The following is a 15754-nucleotide window of genomic DNA, read 5'->3' on the forward strand; positions in this document are numbered from 1 at the left end:
GACCAAGCAATCTCAGAATTACAATACATTCAACATCTAGGAAAAGAACCTAAGGCAATATTACAGATGATCTGTACTCTTTCAAGCACATAACAGAGAAATATTATTCTCATTAGGAGACAATTTTTGAAAGAAAAAGGTAGTACATTATTTTATGTGTTTTCCATAATAGTATTTCATTATGAATTTCATTTTGTTTATGATATGGTATATGGTATATATATTTCCAAGGACCCTTCATTAAGAAATCCCTCCTCCAAGCATATATATAAAAGCAACATTAAAAAAAAAAAAAGCTTTACCCCTTCAGGATTATACTTTGCAAGCACGCCGTTACCATGGAATTCTTCAAGAACATCCTTTAATTTCTTTGTGGAATCTAGAAAGAAATAGAGAACACACAAGTTGTTTACATATGACTACTGTAGCTAAATAACCCAGTTTGGAAACAAAGATCTATTAAAATATAATCAACAGATATTACAATTAAAAAACAAAGTTTAGGGGGAAAAAAAGAAACAAAGTTAAGGAAGGATCTCTACTTGATAGAAGTGATGCTGCCCAATCCACAAACCACTTAATAAAGCCATTTATGTCTCCAAATTAAAAAAAAAAAAAGTTTAGATGTGTTACCAAAAGATCTTTTAAATTACTTTTTCAATTATGAAAGATTTTAAAATATTTTTAGGACACTCATCATATTAAGATTGTAACAAAGAATCTATTGGTTAATAGGAGAAATAATGCCATGAAGGAACATAAATATTATTAGAATAATATATATAAATAGAATACAAATATATGCATTCAACCTAGCATTCAATCAATGCTCTCAGTTATCAAAATATAATTTGATTAAGCAATCTCAGATTTAAAACATATTTAAGTTAGAGAAAAACAACTGATAAATACTGCTAAGTCATCTAAAAGACTGATAAGTAATCTAAATCTTCAAGGAGTTTTACTAACAGTGATAAAACAAGATTGAAACTGGGAAATAAACAGAAGATTCTTAGTTTTCCATTAAGAAACAGGGCATAGATATTATTTCCTAGCATTTGATTATCATCCTCCCTGCCTTTCCCCATGATTCAGTGATATTTGTGCCACCATAAAATATTTCCCAGCTCCAAAAATACTAATTTACAAGTCAGCTTTCGAGGCATCCTGTTAGAAAGTTAACTCCTAGGTGCCCATCCAGTGCATCATGCCTATATTTTGTAAAATATACTCTGATTTTGTTTCTTTATGTTGTAACTTCTGTTGAGGGTTTTGTGTGTGTATTGTTTTTATTGCATTAAAATTCACATAACATAGATTCATTAACTATTTTAAAGTATACAATTCAGTGGGTTTTCTTAGTATATGCACACAGCTGTCCAATTCAGTGGGTTTTCTTAGTATATGCACACAGCTGTCCAAACATCACAACTATATTCACCTCAAAAAGAACTCCTTATTCTGGGCATTCCATACAACTGGAATCCTATAATCTGTTGTCTTGGTTTAGTTTCTTTCACTTCAAGGTCCATAGATGTTTTTATCATGTATCATTCCTTTTTATAGCTAAAAAAATATTCCATTTTATGGATATGCCACATTTTGTTTACCCACTCATCAGCTCATGTACATTTGAGTTGTTTCCATATTTTGGTTATTATTAATAATGCTGCTATGAACATTCAAATATGCATAATTTTGTGCAAATTTATGTTTTAATTCTCATGGGTATATACTTAAAAGGAGAATTACTAGGTCATAATGAAAACTCTACATTTAACATTCTGAGGAACTGCCAAACAGATTTTCACAGGGCTACATACTATTTCACATACCTACCAGCAATATATGTGAATTCCAATTTCTTAAATCTTTGATACTTGTTATTCCCTATTTTTTTAAATTACAGCCATCTCAGTGGGCATGAAATGGTTTTGATTTGTATTTCATTATATATTTGCTAATAACCGATATTGAATATCTTTTCAAATGCTTATTGGCCATTGTGTATCTTCTTTGAAGAGATGTCTATTCAAGTCTTTTGACCATTTTTTAATTGGATTGTTTATCTTTTTGCTGTTGAGATTGGTGTGTGTATGAGGATGCTATAATATGTTTGAAGACTGTACAGTTTCCTATATATTTCTTTTTCAATATATATTTTGCTAGTATTTTCCATACTATGATCAGAGTTAATTTGTTATCCTTGTCTCTTGCTCAATTGTATGTTGCTCTGAGGAAGGAAATGGTACATTTTCATTTTTGCATAGCATTCAAATTTATAACAAAGATGAAATAATAAAATCATAATAAATATTGTAATTCAATTGATCAGAGCTATTCCTAAACCACAACAAATTACAATAATTATTTGACATTTACATTGGCAGAAGTATAAGCTACGTTAGAGACTACATTCTATATTAAAGAGACATATGATGCTGATTCTTTATTCCTGAATCCCTTGTCAATAATAAGGTCTTATTCTAACTTAGTAGAACATCTTTTACTTCTTCTTATTGATAGATGTAGAGACAGACCCCTCTGTACATACCCATATAAACATATACATATCTAGATGTACAAATTCTGGAATAACATATCCCAAAGACTATGTTTATTTTAACCATATCTGAGCCCCATGAAAAAATGGAAGAGGGAAAAGAAAATTTGCTTTCTGATATCTTATAAAATTTGCCTTCCAACGAATGTTAGAAACACTGCCTAAAGACAGGCTTTTCATTTCAGGCTTCCAGAGGGTAAAAAAACACATTCAGTAATCACTTATAAATGTTTCAGAGAAGGCAATAGTCCTTAAAATTATTCATGTCATTTTTTAATGTTTTCTTGGACACAGTTTATATTAGCATATTCTTAGTGGGGATACCACTAGGAATAAATTAATAAATTAAGATAAAATTCTCTGGATCTCAATGACAATCTTGGTCTGGGACAATTTAAGAAGTGCTAATTCTTATTTAGATGGATCACCATTAACTCAATTTACTATTTTTTCAATTCTCAAGTCCCATTTTCATATCCTGGTATCTGAACTTTATTCATTACCCAATCCCCACTTTATAAGCTAGTTTGGAAACTATTCTTCTGTTCCTGCCCTGATAACCTTTCCTGGGCCCAATTTCTCAAAGACTGAGGACTTGACTTATTCATCCAATCCTCTCTAGATTAAGATTTTAGTGTGAAAAACCGAAAGAAAGAAAAAAGAAAGAAGAAAGAAAGAAAGAAAGAAAGAAAGAAAGAAAGAAAGAAAGAAAGAAAAGAAAAGAAAAGAAAAGAAGAAAGAAAAGAAGAAAGAAAAGAAAGAAAAAAGAAAGAAAAGAAAAAAGAAAAAAGAAGAAAAGAAAAGAAAAGAAAGAAAAGAAAAGAAAGAAAAGAAAAGAAGAAAAGAAAGAAAAGAAAAGAAAAGAAAAGAAAAGAAAAGAAAAGAAAAGAAAAGAAAAGAAAAGAAAAGAAAGACCACAGCATTCCAGATATCCTGCCTGGTTCCCCTAACCTTTAATCAGAATTCCCTTATGCCAATAGTCTACATATCTGCATGGATTCCCAAACTGTACTAGATGGTGAAGTAAGTTCCTGCTATTGTGTTCAACCTACCTTCAAAGAATAGTAATTTACTCATTTTATAATTCAGCCATTTTTCTGGATTGGTTCATATTACCTATCACCATAAACATTCCTATCAGTTTGACTATGTCAACTTTGGATCATGTCTGTTTGGATAACACTGGGGTAGTGGAGAAGAGGAAGGATATATGCCTGAATCTGACCTACCCTCCAGTAAAAGAGAGATACCAAGGAAGTCATGCCTGAATGAACAGATAGTAGGTAAGTGTAAGATATAATCTCAATCGTATTTCAACTAATACTGGAGCTTCAAGTACGAGAGCACAGTGACAGATTCTCGGCTGAGCAATGCTAAGAAATCCAGGCAGCCAGCCAGCCAGCCAGCCAGGCAGCTGTGAACTGAGAGATCAATTCACAGGTAATACATATCTGTAAGGGAACAAAGGTCTGGCATCAAAGAAGACTGGCAGCCAGCTTCTAACAGCTGGTTTAATCCTTGGAAAAGGGATCAGGACAGATGCTCAGTACAAAGTATTGGGTCTCCTAGAAAGCAAAGGAGGGTCATGACATGAGATACATGTCTAATTCCAGAGGAAGTGATGCTTACAAGGCTTGGATAATAAGTCAGGAGACTTGGAGAAGAACACTAAATACCAATTACTGCCCATGGCTATAGCATATTCGTTTTACTGGAAAGTAATTTAATATTAATAGCCATAACAAAGGCAATGGGATTATTTTAGGTTGTCTGCTCTACCACCATCAGAATCACGTAAGAACTAAGGTGGTACTGAATTTAAAAAAGAGAAGAATCGTTTGTTCAGCAAACACCTTGGTTACATGCAAGGACAGAGGAAATGTATACAGGGACTGACAGAGTAGATTTCATCTTATGGCTTGTCTTTCTAGCACCTGCTCAAGCATATGAGTCATTCGAGAGGCCCCCTACAGTGCTCACTCTCTATGAATCCTCTCCTGTTTGGCTGAGTCATGTACCATATAATGCCATGAGTGTTAAACTAGCTACACTTTAGGAATGTACGGTTAGGAATATTTTGAATTTTTACATGACTATTAAGGAAATTTAAATTCATTCTACTAATTTTGAAATAAAAATAAATCTATAAGAGCATCAGCAATGTTTAGAAAATAGAAGAATCAAGCTTATGGGTGTGTCCTTAAAAATGTTACAAAAAAAAAAAAAAAGAAAAGAAAATGCTTTTGGCTTCCCTCCCATCTCCTTAGGTGTCTGCTACATCTTGAATGAACTTCCTTTGTGATTTCACAGCCTCTTTGCCTCTTTATCACAAAAACCGCAACACACATTTGTCTGATTAATGACCAAGGTCTCATGGAGTAATGGATAGATTTAAAGCCAGAGAGTCTTAGATTTGAGTCCTGGCTCCAGGATTCTTGGCTGAATATCCCTGGGCATATTTTTTTAAAATATTTTATTTATTCATGAGAGGCAGAGAGAGAGAGAGAGAGGCAGAGACACAGGCAGAGGGAGAAGCAGGCTCCATCCAGGGAGCCCAATGTGGGGACTTGATCCCAGGACTCCAGGATGATGCCCTGGGCTGAAGGCAGGAGCTAAATCACTGAGCCACCCAGAGATCCCCCCTGGGCATATTTTTAATGTCTCTGTGGCTCAGTTTTTTAATATGTAAAATAAAAATAATGAAATGGACCTTGTAGTACTGTGTCTAGCAAACTATCTGGTGCCTAATAAATTCCTATTCCTTTGTTCCACCCTCAACATGACTTCAAACATACCATCACCCTTCAACAGTTTCCTATTGTCTTTAAATTGCACAACAAACCCCTCTTTTTGGCATGATAGATGTGTCAAAATATGATCCAGACCCTATCTACCAATAATTATTTTTGATGCCTTCCTTATTTAGAGTTCAACATCCATCACAGTATATCTCATGACTTTATAACCCTTCCTTTGCTCGTGATGTCTTCGTTGCTGGGGATTCCCCACACTGTCAAATGAAGTTCAAACATAATGCATGCCAGAGTTTACTGACCACCTTGCTCACAAAACCTCTCAGGACTTCCTTCAACCACTTAAGATAGCAACTAACCTTCTACAGAGCTCCCTATAATAACACTCTTAGAATCTACACCTGATTGATGCATTGAGTACTATTAACACTGTTAAAATTTGCATGGGCAGATTCTTTTAGTAGTTAGAATGTGTTTTATCTTGTTTTTTAGTGTTGTCTCTTATTATTTCACTTAAAACTCATGATTACCTTACGTTTTTTTTCAAACTCCTTCCCCATTAAACACATGAAGAAATCAAGATTAAAGGGATCATTACTTATTCAAAATCACACAACCCAAAGAGGGTGAAGTAGTGATCCAAACTTTTGCATATGACCCAAATCTGTTTTCTTTACTTTGTAAACAAACAAACAATAGAAGTTTCCATTAGAGCCAAGGCATCTACTTTGGAGTCCACGATTTCTGTTCATTTAGTTCAGGGAATTTTGTTACCTTTTACTAGTACATTCTAATTCTTTTTTTTACCAACTTAAATTAACAGATGAAAAATATCTTCTAAATATACAACAAATATAAGCAAAAGTAAAGCAAAAATGTCATATGGATATTTTAAGTGTTTATAGCATTTTATTTTAGTTTAGAATTATGTTTCTGTTTGATAATGGAATTAGAATATATATGTACAATTCTTGTCAAAAACTTGCAATATATGTAAGTTCTACATGATATATATATTTCATAGTTATTATTAAAAATCATCTTAAAGAATAAATATTAAAATTGTTTGTGCTGTATTATAAAGGGAAAGTACATAGAAAAGATAACTATCGGAATAAAATTCTAAGAATGTTTTGCAAATAACACATTCTCATTATGCTTCATAAGAAAATCTTTTTTGTTTGTTCTAAAGTCTATTCTTCAAGTCAAGGCCAAAAGCTTTAACATCCACATAGTAGTCCTAGCTCCTGTGACAAGGTGATCATACTCCACTGTTAACACCAAGACTTTCTACCTTAGGAAGTGCATTTGTCTTTTTTATAAATAACAAATAACCTCCTGTAGAATAATCATCTAGTCCTTTATTTGCCAGAGTAGATGGAACCATGGGTCCCTGTTTCAGTGAGGACATTAGTTTTCCAGGAAAAAAATGCAGCTCTGACATTTTGAGAGAGGCAGTCAATGCTGTATTCTCAATGTGGGATCCTGGAAAAGTCCTTTTTTGCTCCTCCCTATTCAGTGCTTCAAAAGTTTTCTTCAAAATTTAAGCTTCCAGACATAGTTTTTTTTCCCCTCTCATCACAGAGGATATTTGTGGCCTAGAAATCTCTTTCTGCACTCCGCCAAAATCATCTTTGCAGTGGCTATTTTAACCTTGTAATATATAAGATTCATAGCTCCAACTGTCTAAAAAAGAAAACTTTCAGGCAGCCCGGGTGGCTCAGTGGTTTAGTGTCGCCTTCGGCCCAGGGCCTGATCCTGGAGACACGAGACTAAGTCCCACATTGGGCTCCCTGTATGGAGCCTGCTTCTCCCTCTGCCCATGTCTCTGCCTCTTTCTCTCTCTCTCTCTCTCTCATGAATAAATAAATATTGTTTTTAAAGATAAAGACTTCTAACTCTGGGAAATGAACTAAGGGTGGTGGAGGGGGAGGAGGGCGGGGGGTGGGGGTGAATGGGTGACGGGCACTGAGGGGGACACTTGACGGGATGAGCACTGGGTGTTATTCTGTTTGTTGGTAAATTAAACACCAATAAAAATTAATTTATTAAAAAAATAAATAAAGAGAAAGCTTCCTAGTCTAATATTGAGCTAGCATTAATGTACACATAACATATTAGTATTTAGTAAAAGTTAAATATGATGATTAAAATTTCCCTTAGCTATCTAGTATTTCAAATTAACAAAAGAGCTTTATCTTTGTCTAAGTCAGTTTTGTGTCTAACCCAGTGGTACTCAAACTGGAATTCATATTAAGATCATCCAGTTAGCTTTTAAAATACATTGATGCCAGGCTCAAAGCTCAGTGATGATGACTGAATCTACTAGAGAGGACCCCACCAGACAATGGGATTTTTTTTTTTTTAAGATTTTATTTATTGAGAGAGAGAGCACAGATCCGCAGATGAGCACGGGGAACGGCCGACAGAGAGGGAGAGAGAATCTCAAGCAGACCACATGGCAAGCACAGAGCCCACGAGGGGTTCCTTCTCAAGACCCTGTGATCCTGATTTGAGCCATAATAAGGAGTCAGCTACTTAACCAACAGGGCCACTCCAAGACATGGGGTTTTTTTTTAAAGTTCCTCACATGATTCTTATATGCAGCTAAAGTTGAGTTAACCACTGCTCTTATCCTTAAAGAGATGCTTTAAGAAACTGAGATATAATTAGCAAAAATTTGCTGCTACATTTTCTGACATGGGTTCCTGTTGGGTTTTCAGGGGGGGAAAAAAAAAAAAAACCTCTGTCGACACCAAGAGGCTGCCAATGACTTTAATCTGAATGAATACATATTTCATCTGGTTGTAAAGATACATTCAATTTTTAATAAATATATATTGAGGTTGGCTGTTGCTCATGGGAGTTCTACTGGGAAAAAAAAACATATTAGAGCATTTTATTTAAAAATGACTTACCCTCATCTAAGGTCACAATAGCCAAAAATAGTATTTTAGATATTTAGAAGATCCAGAAATGGATATTGCTCTTAATGTAATTTCCCATGATACTAAAAATGTCTTATTTAAGTTGTAGTTAGCAGCAATAAATAAATACCGATAGCATTATAAAATAAGATATTCGGAGAACTAGGTCCCTAAACACAGACATTCATATCTACATGTGTTAGAATTATAATAAATGTACAAAAAGATTGAAAAAATCATGGAACTATTGTTAAAAATAAGCCACATTGTAGCAGTTTATATGCTAACTAAAAACTATACACCTGTATTTTTAAAAATATCCCAAGAATACTTTAGTGATACAGCTACACTAGGAAGAGTTGTTAAAAAAAAGAAAAGAAAACTATTAACTAGTTCTGAGTGCAAGTGCCCTCTGCACATGTGTCTGCTAAGCTCTTGGGATCATTAACTTGAAAAGATGAAGGCCAAATATTCTAGAGAAAACTGTTATGTGCATTGCAGTAACTGTTTCTATTTATCTGGAAAGACAACTATCTAACTTCAAAATTACTGTTGATGTGAGACTATGAAGAAAATTTCCTTTCTTCTTTTGATATTCATTATTTACTGATAATACTTTTATATAACCAATTCTTAAAAAAAATTCTGAAAAAAAAAGAAAAAAATTCTGCATTTGCTATTCTTTTGCTTCCTTATTCAATCCATCTATACTTAGTTTTTTGATATGTGCATTAATCCAACGCCTTGGACAAAATATTTGTAAGAGCAATTCCTTGGATAGACAACATATCTGGTAATTTATCTTCCAGCTGGACACTGTCCTAGACACGTATGAGATAATTAACATTTTGTACAGATTTTCTTGTGTAGAAAATTCATTAAGAAATTACACACTTGCATTAGAAACATTCATCTATAAAACAACAAAAGATTAATACTGAAAACATAATTTACTTAATAATTAAGAATTATAATCAGTGCCTAAATATAATCAGTGGTAGGCTGGTAAATATTTAATAACTGTTGAGGATGCAGAGTGCTGACTTATAGTGTTTGCTATGTTTACCTATTGTAAACATCTTCCCAATTTGGCGATTTCAAGCCTCCAACATGCCATCAAGAGTGTGGAGTTGGGAAGAAACATTAACATTTGACTCACACGAAGGCTAATTAATTAGTTAATCAACATAGAATTTTATATAATTTAGAGAGAATGAACAAGTCTTTTGGAACAAACAGAGATCAAGAGCAGAAACGAAAGGCCAGTTGTAGGGGCACCTGCCTGTCTCAGTCAGTAGAGCATGCGCAATTTGTGATCTCAGGGTCAGGAGTTCGAGCCTCATGTTGGGTACATTGATTACTTAAAACAAAAGGTCCAGTTGTGATCAATCATTCATGTAAATAGTTGAGAGGCATGTATCGACTTTAGAACAAACATTGTTCCAAGCTTATATTGGAATACATCGATGCACAAAACAGACAATATTCTTGGCTCATGTAGTTTGTAGTCTAGTGTAAGATAGAAAATAAACATAATAAGTAAGTATAGTATATTAGAATATTTAAAATGCTATGGAAAAATAATAAATGATAAGGAAAATTATCAACTTGTAGAACAGTTTGCAATTTTAAATAGTAAGAGTAGATTTCTGTTAAAAGGTGACATTTGGGCAAAACTTTGAATCTTAGAAGGACTCTGTTCGTGTAAAACTGGTGATATCTCAATAAACTCTGGATTATAGCAACATCTACTTTCTATTTTGATGGTATTTTATAAACTGTAGTTACACAGTTTGTAACCACCTGTTACCAGTTTGTGGGGCCTCCTCGTACATATTTTTTGTTAGCTCCTGTGAATCTATCATTCTTTCAAAATGTTTTTTAAAAGGAGTGCTCTGGCTATGGTATTGAAAACAGACCATACAGGACAAAGGTTAAACTAGGGAAATAATTATGGATTTATTACATTAATTCAGTATAGAGATTTGATAACTTTATATGAATGTTTTAGCATGGTGGAGTAGGAAACCGATTATTTTGAAAGTGGAGCCAAAAGGATATCCTGATGGATTGTATATGAAATTGGAAAAAAAAATAAATTGAAAAATCAAGAGTGTTCCTAAGGTTTATGTTTGAGTAAGTGGTGAGATTAAGTTGCCACAAAGAGAAATGGGGAACACTGAAGATGGTTCAGATTTGTGATGGTAAGTTCTCGATTTTAGTTTTAGGCAATTTGTAAATGAGAATTCTATCAGACATCCAAGTATAGCCAATAAGAAAGCAGTTATAATGGGAAAGCAAAGTACAACATAGGGAATATGTTTAATAATATTGTCATGCGCTTGCTGTGATGAGCATGTTGTGTGTAATTGTTGAATCATTATGTTATGCATCTGAAATTAATTTAATGTTATATATTAACTCTATTTCAAATAGATTTTTTTAATTAAAAGATAAGGCAGTTATAAATGAGTGTAGAATTCAGGAGAAGATTTAGGCTAAAGATCTGAATTTCAGTGTCATTTGTATAAATGGTATTTAAAGATACAGAACTCAGTCTTACATGGAGAGTGACATAGAGAAGATACCAAGGACTGAGATCTCTAGCACTCTGAAGTTCAGATGTTCGGAAAAGATGAAGAATCTGCAAGGAGACTAAGAATGAGTATCTAGTGAAATAGCAAGAAAACCAGAAGCAATAGGTCATGGAAGAAAGTGTCACACAATGCCAAGTAAGATGAAGAGCAGAAACTGATCACTCAATTTAGCAAGAAGATAGTCATTCATATCCCTGTCAAGAACTGCTTCACTTTGGTGGCTGGGACAAAAACCCAGAGTCAGTTAAGAGAAAATAAAATGGAAGGAATAAAAAGCAGCAAATAATAGGCAATTCATTCAAAGAGATTTGCTGCAATGGAAGCAAAGAATGTGTGCAGTAGCTGAACTGCAAGAAGTGGACTCAAGATGTCTTTTCAAATAGAAGAGAAAAAAAAAAAAACCAGCACTCTGACAAAAATGATCCAGTGGAGAAGGAAAAATTAAAAATGAAGGAAAGAAAAGAGAAAGCCACTAGAATGATGCCTTTTTAAATGGGTAGGAAAGAAAGCAGGCTTGTTCAGAGCAGATGGTCTGTATTAGGACAGGGGCATGGACAGGTCTCCCCAGCAAGAAGGCAGAGTATACAGGTTCAAATGTGAGGGGCAAGTCAATGTCCAGTTGGTGTATGTGAACTTCTCTTGTGATAACTTTGGTCAGTGAAGGAGGAAGAGAGACTATCAGCTGAGAAAAGATGAGAAGTAATAGCAATTTGAGGAGCGTACTGAAGTGTTAAAAAGCCATCCAGGACAAGGGAATGTGATTGGTTGCCAGGCCACATTAAAGGCCAGTCAGCTATAATGTAAATGCAGAGTTAACATTAAACATTGCTATGGGGGCACCTGGGTGGTTCAGTTGGTAAAACACCTGCCTTCAGCTCAGGTCATTATCCCAGGGTTCTGGGTTGGAGCCCCACATCAGGCTCTGCGCTCCTCCCTGCTCATCAGGGAGCCTGCTTCTTCCTCTCCCTCTGCCACACCCCCTGCTTACGCATTCTCTGTGTGTGTCTGTGTGTGTGTTTGTGTCAAATAAATAAATAAAATATTTTACATTATATATATATATATATATATAGCTGTTATGGTTTGTTCATCCAAGTGCTTTGCAGTGAGACAAGGGCAAGGAAGTTGAGGTAGGAAGCAAGGGGATGGTTTTAGTGACTTTTCTTGGGGGATTATACTCAGGTTTCAGTTTATGATTTCAACTCAGGAAGAGTCCATTGTGTGACTCGCTGGTCATTCTCTCTCATTTGTGAGAGAAACTCCTCTGGTAGTTATTGTACTTTTCTGAACTTTATGTCACTCCTCAGATACCAGCCTCCTCTGTACCACCCATAAGGGGATGTGGAAAAAGAAAACTCTATAATTCACTTTGTTTTATATGTGTGTTTCCCAAGAGTTAATAGTACCTCAGTAATTCTTGTTTTTCTTTTTCTTACTGCCTCCTTCATTTTCCTCTCCGTTCCATAAAGCACCTAATTATACTTGGACACATTTAGTTCTGGTTAATAATTGTCTTTCCAGCCTTCTTCCTTGTCCAAAGGATAAAACAGAAAGCCCAAATAGTTTAGCTCTATGTGGAGCCATCATTATTAGTAGTGAAAAAGTTACTTCTCTAGAGAGACATCCTAAGCCTCATGTCCCCACTTCACTGCTTCTGCTCCTCCCTTCCAGTCTGATGATGCTCTAACCATCTTCAGCATATACCCACTTAACTCATTTTGGAGAGGTTGAAAAATAACAGTGAGATTCTGGAGACTTTCTGCCCTTTGACAACACTTTCTAACTCATATGGTTTAAGTTACATGTTTTTTCCAGCTCCTTTGGCTTAAAGATGGCTGATTTATTCTCCATATTTTTTCTTTCTTTTTAAAAGTGATTTTGAATCATTTGTTAGGTTTGGTGAGGGAAAGCTCTACAAATTGTACTCATTGCATTTTCCTAGAAAGACTAGATTTAAAAAGTATATATTAATGCAAGAAATTTCATCTTATATAGTATTATTCAAGCAGATCCCTCACAAATATCATGCAGATTCTCCAATATAATGAGCTCATTTTCAATGAAATACCCAGATTTTAGAATGACATATGCTACTTAGCTACCGACTACTTGTGGTGATATTACTGCTATGAGTAAATGGGGATAATAATAATAATAATAATAATAATAATATCTTCTTTGGATTTATGATGGAATTAGTACCTGATGTATTAATAAATATTCATCAACTGTGAGTGCCTATCATCCATCCTGTCAGATTTACACTGTACTCTGGGTATTTTTTTCTTTCATTACCCTTTTTATTTTTTTAAAGATATATATATATATATATATATATATATTTTTTTTTTTTTTTTAGAAAGAGAGAGCATAAGCAGGAGAGGTAGAGAGAGAGGAGAGAGAAAATCTCAAGCAGACTTACACTGAACATAGAGCCCAACATGGGGCTCAATCCCGGGACCCTGAGATTATGACCTGAGCTGAAACCAAGAGTCGAGCATTTAATTGACTGCACCAGCCAGGTGCCCCTCTTCCGTAACCTTATTTCAGATTATTCTCAATTGTCTTCATTTTCTTTAGCATTTTCATTTGTTGCTTTAAATTTCCTTTATATAACCAATAACTAGGATATAATACAAAATGTTTTAAATTAAAGTTAATTAAATTATCAGTCTGAAATGTTTTGTTATGAGTAATTCAATTTCATAGAGAATAGAATTAAGTACAGCCATTATATGTCCTTCAATCAAATAATTAATGAAATGCAACTATGAGTTAACAATTTTGAATCTGTACATTATTTAAAAATTTTAAACCCACACTAGTTCAGAAGATGAAAGTTTTATTCATTTATTTTTTTAAAGTTCTTGTGTGGGTTGCAAAACACTAACTGAGAAACCAGACATTCTGGCAACAACAGTGTTTTCTCTAGTGGCAATGCTAATAACATCCTGTTTTAAGACAATACAAAACTACCGAAATTTTCAATTCATTTCTGACCATAAAAATTTTCAGCTTTCTGTATATTTACCAACAAGCACAGTATTAGGCAATCTGAAAAAACCAAAGTCTATTTATTTTGCTGGCATACATATTTCAAAGACTACAATTTGCTCACATACATATTTTAAAGAACATAAAACTCTAAAATTTTGTCCCCAAGTTTTAAATTCAAAACAGAAGTCAGGGAAATGTGTTATATTTATCTTGTGGCTGTATGTATCTCATCTCTGCCATGCCTCTGGGGGACTGTGAAAGCTTTATTGTGAAAAAGTAATCTCTGGCTCTACATGAAATTAAAAGTAGTTGAAAGATTTGCTTCCAGACCTTGGCTCTTAGATGATCTATAACTTAGTCCTCTCATAAAATGGACTTGCATCTTCTCTCTCTAACACTCAGGAAATCAGAAGAAACAGTATTGAAAAACTCTTCCAGTCATGACATTCTGTGATCCAAATGATAAAAACATCTCCAGATATCATAGAAGGATAATTAGACCCATATTCCCTAAATACTCCCCTACTAATATCCCCTACTCTAATTCTTACGTCCTTTAATTCTTACCTAACTTTCAAACAGAAACCTCAGATTGAGGAAATTGGAAATTTCTTTTTTAAAATTTTATTTATTTATTTGAGAGAGAGAGAGAGAGAGTGCCCATGTGCACAAGTTGGGGGAGGGGCAGAGGGAAAAAATCTTCAAGCAGACTCCCTGTTGAACACAGAGCACCATGCAGGGCTGGATACCATGAACCACGAGATCATGTTGTGAGCCGAAACCAAGAGTTCCCAAGCACCAGAAATTGGAAATTTCTAATCCCACTACCAGATAAACTGAAAAGGAGTAATAATTCTAGTTCAGAAAGGCACAGGTGTCCTGACATGTCAAATCCCCGAGTGATATTGGAACCTCTAGTAACATTACTGCTAGTATTATTTTTGAGACATATATTTAAATTTATACTTACTACTCTGAAAAGTCATAAACTTTTATTAAGATCCCTTAAAGCTTAACTTGACAATTTTAAATGAAAAATTTTACCTACAATATAATAATCAGTCTTTATATTTTCTAAAATTATCAAGTGAAGAGTAGACTGGAGATGAAACACTATGAGCATGGATATTGTCACTTAGTTCTTCTAAATGTCCCTGTTGTGAGGTATTGAGAAGGGAAATTAATGGCGTTTTTTTATTAAATAATATTTCTCACAATCTACATTCTTACATCAGAATATTTGCTACAACAACTTCCAAGAGACTTTGCTATAATGTGCTGTAAAAAAAAATGACCTCCTAATATGCTAGCAAAATGCACTGGCTATTCTGAGAGTTAAGATTTTCCAATGCACCTTTGCTGTATTTCAGCCATTCATCTATCAGGATAAAGGCTAATCATATGCTGTTTAAATATCTTTGAAGATCTAAAAATGAAGGGAATAATTAAGGGTGATGATTTTGTAAAGGAATTTAGTTACAAAGCAAGTCTGAAATGATTTGGGGGATTTAAGGCTCATTGACATAGCACAATATAAAAATCAGGAATGAGGAGATTCCATTGAGTGACTCTATAGCAGCCTCCCCAGTGAATTACAGAATTCCACTGACCAATGCACTTCTCCTAAAGAGGAGATTTTCCATCATGATGAAAAACAAAAAACAAAAAACAAAAACCTATAAGGAACATAAAAGCTCCAAAAGTAAGCTAACACTGTTCATTAGTTTCTTACAGCTGCTGTAAAAATCACCACAAACCTGATGGCTTAAAACAACAGAAAATTTTGGTCACCTGGGTCACACAGTCAGTTAAAAGCTCCCAACTCTTGGTTTTGGTTCAAGTCCTGATCTCATGGGTCATGGGATCTAACCCATGCGGGGCTCTGTGCTTAGTGAGAAATCTGCTTGAGATTCTCTC

General features: G+C 34.3%; 1 protein-coding gene across 6 annotated transcripts in view; it reads right to left on the minus strand.

The window, feature by feature from the left end:
• The window catches only part of DGKB (diacylglycerol kinase beta), a 638855-nt gene that overhangs the window by 560639 nt on the left and 62462 nt on the right, over nucleotides 1-15754 (minus strand). For all 6 annotated transcript variants that reach the window (XM_055314473.1, XM_055314471.1, XM_055314470.1 and 3 more), the window contains exon 2: nucleotides 303-379. In XM_055314473.1, the coding sequence (XP_055170448.1) occupies nucleotides 303-379 (77 nt within the window). The remainder of the gene's footprint in view (nucleotides 1-302; nucleotides 380-15754) is intronic.

The sequence above is a fragment of the Nyctereutes procyonoides genome, unplaced genomic scaffold (genome assembly GCF_905146905.1).
Source record: "Nyctereutes procyonoides isolate TBG_1078 unplaced genomic scaffold, NYPRO_anot_genome, whole genome shotgun sequence".
NCBI classification, from domain to species: Eukaryota; Metazoa; Chordata; class Mammalia; order Carnivora; family Canidae; genus Nyctereutes; species Nyctereutes procyonoides.